The sequence below is a fragment of the Monopterus albus genome, unplaced genomic scaffold (genome assembly GCF_001952655.1).
Source record: "Monopterus albus unplaced genomic scaffold, M_albus_1.0 scaffold250.1, whole genome shotgun sequence".
NCBI lineage: Eukaryota > Metazoa > Chordata > Actinopteri > Synbranchiformes > Synbranchidae > Monopterus > Monopterus albus.
Window position 1 is genome coordinate 2,358,165 of NW_018128130.1, and position 6,493 is coordinate 2,364,657.

At 42.5% G+C, this 6,493-nt stretch overlaps 1 protein-coding gene across 1 annotated transcript in view; it reads right to left on the bottom strand.

The window, feature by feature from the left end:
• LOC109972214 (cadherin-2-like) overlaps positions 1-6,493 on the bottom strand; it is a 213,668-nt gene that overhangs the window by 44,564 nt on the left and 162,611 nt on the right. The window contains exon 14 of the mRNA XM_020620927.1: positions 1,310-1,449. Coding sequence (XP_020476583.1) covers positions 1,310-1,449 — 140 coding nt within the window. The remainder of the gene's footprint in view (positions 1-1,309; positions 1,450-6,493) is intronic.

Below are 6,493 nucleotides of genomic sequence, written 5' to 3' on the forward strand. Positions count from 1 at the left end.
TAAGATTAGACTTAAGACTTTCCTTTTTGATAAAGCTTATAGTTAGGGCTGGATCAGGTGACCCTGAGCCTTCCCTTAGCTATGCTGCCATAGGCCTAGGCTGCTGGGGGGCCCCATGATGCTCTGAGTTTCTCTCCCCTCCCCTCTGCTCTCCTCCGCTCTCCTCTCCTCTCTCTCCCTATGCTTCTATATGCCACCATTACACATCACCAACTTTGTGTCTCCTCTCTCCCGTAGTGTGTCCTCTCTCTCTCTCTCTGTACCTTTCTGCAGGTTGCCCTGGCTCTGGAGCTCTACGTCTCTGACGAGCAGTCACCAGCCACCTCGACCTGATCAGTGTTTGATTATTTGTTGTGTCTTGTTGCTTTTCTTCTTTTGTCTCTCCTCTATCCACTCACCCCAACCGGTTGAGGCAAAAGGCCGCCCACCAAGAGCCGTGGTCTGTCGGAGGTTTCTTCTGTTAAAGGGAGTTTTTCCTCCCCACTGTCGCCAAGTGCTTGCTCAAGGGGGATTTGTTGGGTTTTCCCTATGTAATAATGGTGATAACAGTAAGGTCTAGATCTTACTTTGTAATGTGCCCTGAGATGACTTTTGTTGTGATTTGGCGCTATACAAATAAAATTTGATTTGATTTGATTTGATTTTGTGCTATAAAAATAAAACGGAACTGAATCTGTTGAGGATCTGTGTGAAGATGGGGCCAGCTGATCAGCACAAGTTTTCAGGCAGGAGGGAGTCACCTGGTCCTTAACCAGGACCCCCACTCCCTCCCCTCGCCTCTGTTTTTTTCATATAGAGGGCTGCTGCCCCGCCGATCAAAATGTACACACAGCATTTTGCATTAGCAAAAATCTGAGAAAAGGTGTTCAGAGTGAATTGTCTGTTTAGTAGCTTATTTCTGATGAAGGTAGTTCGGGATGGGTTGCAGAAGACAAAACAAAACAACAAACACTTGAGAGAGTGCACAATCGAGGCAGCCATACGCAGCGCTGCATGATTGAATGCGATTCTGCTGGAGTGTGTGTGTGTGTGTGAAAAGGGAAGGCCAGGGTTGGTGTAAATTGTTAAAACATATAGTACCGATAAGTGTAGGTGCAGTGATTATGAGACAGAAGGTAAAACTAGTCAAAACAATCACAGACAATATAACACTAACTTGTAGTCAGCTCAGCCAGTCAGAAAAGATGTATTAACACAAAACAACTATAGAAAGAGCAAAATGAGACAGACTGACAGAGCAGTTTGGAGGCTTTTTGGTTTTTGTTATTGCCTTTTCTATAGTTTTTACAGTGCGTCTGTATGTATGTACCTGGTCCTCCTCTCCGCCTCCCTCCTCATCGTATTTGAGGATATTGTCTCGGACATCATCCTCTGGGTCAATGAGGAACTGCTTGGCCTGACGCTCCTTATCCCTCCTCTTCATCCACATCACAAACAGCAGCACCAGCACTGCAGGACAAGTGTGATAAAAGACCATAAGGACAATACTGAGCAAGAATTCAAGTCTGTACTGAACATCAGTGAGTTTGGGTGGTCACTGATGCATAGTCAGTGGTTCATGAGAAGTTTCTGGGGGGGGGGCTGTGACACTGCACTGACAACTCTTGTGTTCTTAGAGCTGTGCTATTACAGTAAAATATACAAAGTGTGACCTCAGGCTGGTACTACAGAACATGCCATGCCATTTAATTAAAACCATTTTTCCTCTTGGGAACCTGAAAGTCCTTAGCAAATATTTTTTTACTTCTGTTTTTATTATATGCACTACTTATGAACAAGTGTGCTGTAAAAGTGACAGAGACGACTATAAATTTGGCCTAACAGTAGCAGGCTAGAAGGAAAGGCCAAAATGGACAGTTATCTGATCATTCAATTTGGAGACAACATAAAAGTGAAAGGTTTGGCTTTAGTGTAAAGTTGGTCAAGGGCCTAAAGTTCTCCTAAATTCTATGGTAATGTGGCTTACAGGTGCAGCTCAATAAATTAGAATATCGTGGAAAAGTAAAAAATGGACTCTTCCACAATATTCTAATTTATTGAGCTGCACCTGTATACTGTCCACTGAGTGTTGGATGAGTGAAGGACAATGCTATAAGGGCACAACTTTAGCACTGCAAAACATGGTTAAGAATTTTATGTGGTCGGTAGGTATTCTGTCAAGGTGCTGCTTCATTATGAAAGATTTGCCAAAATGGCGGCGCGTACATATGCAGCGGCTCTCGGCATTTTGTTTTTCTATGCATATCTTTGTTCGTGTTTTTGTTGTCACTACAGTTTTCTGAAGCCACCATCCAGTATGGAAGACATGAACTACTTAAAACAGGGAAACAATATGAACTTTACGCACCTACGAAGCTGGACTTTATTCCACCAGAGTTACACCGGACCACTACGGCTCTCACTATCCCCCCTTTGTGGCCAAGTAGACGGAGGCGACATCGTAAACAAAAGAGGGGTAAGAGAAGCGGCCTGCGTACTAGGCTACATGCTAACCCACACAGGCCGGCGCTCCCTAGTCTCTTCCTCACAAACGCAGGTCACTAACCAACAAAATAGATGAGATTCGGCTGCGGATCGTCTCACGGAGGATGGACAGACGTGTGGCGATTATAACTGAAACCTGGTTGGATGACAACATCCTGGGCGCTGCGGTGGAGCTGGAGGGACGCTCCTTGTTTCGAGCAGACAGCCGCAGCATCTGCTAAACAGAGAGGTGGAGGTCTGGCGCTGTACATCCACAACTTCTGGTGCACAGCTACGGCCATCATTGGAACACAATGCTCCCCCGACTTGGAATTTCTGGCAGTAAAATGCAGACCTTTTAAAACAGTGAGAGAGATTTGCTCAATCCTGATTGTAGCCGTCTATATACCACTACGAGCTAACGCTAAATTAGTGCTGGAGGAGCTGTACTGCCTGATCAGCAGGCAGATGAACGCAAACCCAGAAGCGGCTGTGATTGTGGCTGGGGACTTTAACCATGTGGAACTTAAAGCAGTGTTTCCCAGATTCTACAGATTAATCAATTTTCCAACCAGGGACAATAACATCCTGGATCAGGTTTATTGCAATATCCGGGGAGCTTACAAGCATAGCAGCTCCACACTTGGGCATGTCAGATCACATCTCTGTGGAGCTTATCTCACCATATAAACCTTTGATTTGCAGGACAAACGCAATCACCAAAACAGTTAAGGTGTGGACGGAGGAGGCTTCTTCAGCATTACAGGACTGTTTTGAGCATACTGATTGGAGGCTTATACATCAGCTGTTCTGGACTATGTGTAGCTCTGTACTGATGCTGTCCTACCTACAAAGTCCATCAGGGTTTTTCCAAACCAGAAACCATGGTTGGACAGTACACTGTCACGTCTGCTCAAAGCTTAGGATGCTGCCTTCAGATCAGTGACAGGCTGGCCTATAGCAGGGCCTGGAAAGAACTAAAGAAGGGCATCTGGCTGGTACAAACAGGGCATTGAGGCCACTTCATGAATAACAACACACAGAGTATGTGGAGAGGCATCAAAACAATGACAGACCACAGAGGCAACAACCAGCAGATTAGCCATGATCCCACCCTCCCTGACACTCTGAATAGTTTTTTTGCACGCTTTGATACACCTGGCAGCAGAGGATCTGTACAACTCCCTCAGCTCGAAAAACAGCACCAGCATCTCGTCCTGCAGCTACACCAGGTGAGCGCCATCCTGAGGAGGATCAACACCAACAAAGCTGCAGGACCAGACAGGGCGTTGTTAGGTAATTTCTTAGTTAGATAGATATTGATTAGAGATCTGTTGTATTAGAAGATGTTAGTGTAGCCAGGATGTCTTCCTCAGGCTGTTAAATGCAAGGTTAGTTAAAGCAGAGAAAGGCTGCCGTCAGGGATAAATGTTATTATGACGGTAAAAGTGACCATAATATTTGTCTTAATGTGTAATGTTATGTCAAATTGTTTTAGATACACACCACGAAACCACCAGCCACACACCTTGACTTTTCCTCATGTTTTGGCTAACGTTTATGGCAGCTGCAAGGCTTGCTTATCAGGTGACGTCACGGTTCGACAGCCCAGAAAGGATTAATATTGTATAGCAATGCTTGGTTCGGGGTCTTCCTGCTTCCGGGCTGCTTTGGCAGGCTGGGGGTTTGGAAGATCTCTGGACTGGAAGTGTGGATTCTTGCCTGTGACTTTTTGAATAAACCAGCACGGTTATATTTTTTATATACTCAGGTGGTCTGAGTCGTCCCTCTGAGTTCCTGGTTTGAAAGAACCGGATGAGGCTTTATAATGGTTTTTAGCCTTTAAGTGGTGCCGTTTGACCCGGGGAGCAGATGAGCTCTGCAGGACGACCGGTCCATTTCCTGAATAATGTCCCGGACCGACAGTGGTAATCCTGTGCCAGGCTGAGCTGAGCTGGAGATCTGGTATGAGTTGAATATTTCCCTGATCAGAGAGTGCCCTTCTGGGTTTAGTCAGAGCGGTGAGCACTTCCACACATTAACTGGCCGGCCACAAGATGAGGTGCGCGGGACCTTTTTTACACATAAACTCCGCAGACATTGGAGATTTCTAAATAAAAGTTAATGTGTGGATTGCGCACTCTCGACGTTCCAAATTGGATCCAAAAAACAGTAAGGGTAAGAAAAACACAAGTCTCATTATCTGTGTTTGAAATGCTGTGCTGGTCTATTTCATTTTCTCACATGTAGAGATAATTGAAATACATACTCATTTTTAAGGATGAATGAATGACTGCCGTGATTACAGAATTTGATACCAGTAAGAGATGTAGGAATTCACAGGTTTATAAATGAAATTTCTGCTATTTCTTGACAGATTGTCTCCTCAAAATTCCCATTTCCTTTTTTATTTTTCTCCCCGTTGGAAATCAGGCAGTGAGATATCTTGCCTGAATGAGGATCTCTGATACATTCCACACTGGTGACGGCAAAAAGGGAATTACCAGGTTGTTTCTTATTCTTTTTATGGAATGTGTGGGTGGTTTTGCTGTTTGAATGCTGTTTAAACACTGGCATATGTGTATCTCAATAGATCATTCCACTTGGGGCGCTGTCACGTGTAATTTTTAATATGTTTGCAAACGTTGTACAATGTAGAACTAAATGGTCAAAATATATTTTCTAAAGAAGAGCAGGAACAAATCAGATGCCAGACTAAAACAAGCTGAGTGTTTTCTTGCGGTTATGTATGCCTTTTGGACACTTTTAAGTGTTTTCAGCCTCCTTCAGTCAGTTCAAGCAAGTAACAGAAGCCAGTTGATGTTTTTTTTTCTCTCCCAGTGGCACAGTTGGGTTTTTGTTTTTTTTCTCAGTCCAAGCAGTCTCTCAGAGATAGTGGCTGGCAAATTTCAAGGTCATACACACACACATTTGCACCCCTCCTCTGGCACAGAGGAAGTTAGAAGTGAGAAAAAATTTTCAGAATAAATGCCAAATGCCAATGCTAAATATTTCACCCTTAGTTGTTGTGCACGGTGGAATTTTACAAACAGACACTGCATTAATTGACAGAGTTGGTCTGTTGTTGCGTAGTGCTGTTGACTCTCTCTTAGAGAGAGTTCAGCAGTGGTTAAAACAGGTGATTTGTTTAAATTTGATTTGATTTGATTTATTCTTTCAAGCATTTAAAACAGTTGATAGGACAACACGCAGTTCTACACACAATCCAATACCCATTTGCTTATACCTAGTACATGTTTGAATGGAGTAGGAAGAAGTCAGACTTATCTAGTCCTACCCCATGACATCATCTTAACATCATTAGTTTGCAAGCAATAAATGATTCACTATTAAACACCCAAATTACACTAAAAAAAAAAAAAGAAAAGAAAGAATATAATAGTGTTAACATCCATACATGATACCAGTGATATACTAAGGAAGGATAACAAAATATACAGCACACCCACAATAGTCCATGTAATTAATCATTGAGCCTGTTCTTGCATATATCTTGATTGATACATACCTTTATATTTACAGCTAAACTCCTTAATTCTATTACTATGTTCACACTTAAAATTATTCCATAGTTTTACACTACTTATGAAAATACAAAACCGTTTTGGTTGTAGGTACAGCATGCATTTTTAAAAATTTAACTGATCCTTTAAATTCTATCTACTTTCCTTTCAATAAATATTTTTTGAATTCCACCAGGTAATAAATTGTTCCTGGCTTTATACATAAACACAGCAGTCTTATATCCCACTAAATTAAAACATTTTAACAATGTAGACCGTATGAAAGCTCCATTGGTGTGATCCCTGTACCACATCATATGCACAATTCGTATGGCTCCTTTATGTAATATATACAAGGGTTGAAGTGAGCTTGTGTATGTATTTCCCCAGTTTTCAACGCCATACTCTAAGTATGGTAGAATCAATGAGGAATACAAAATGTGTAGTGCTTTCCCATCCAAAATATATCTAACCCTTGCCAATATCAATATATTTTTGCTATTTTG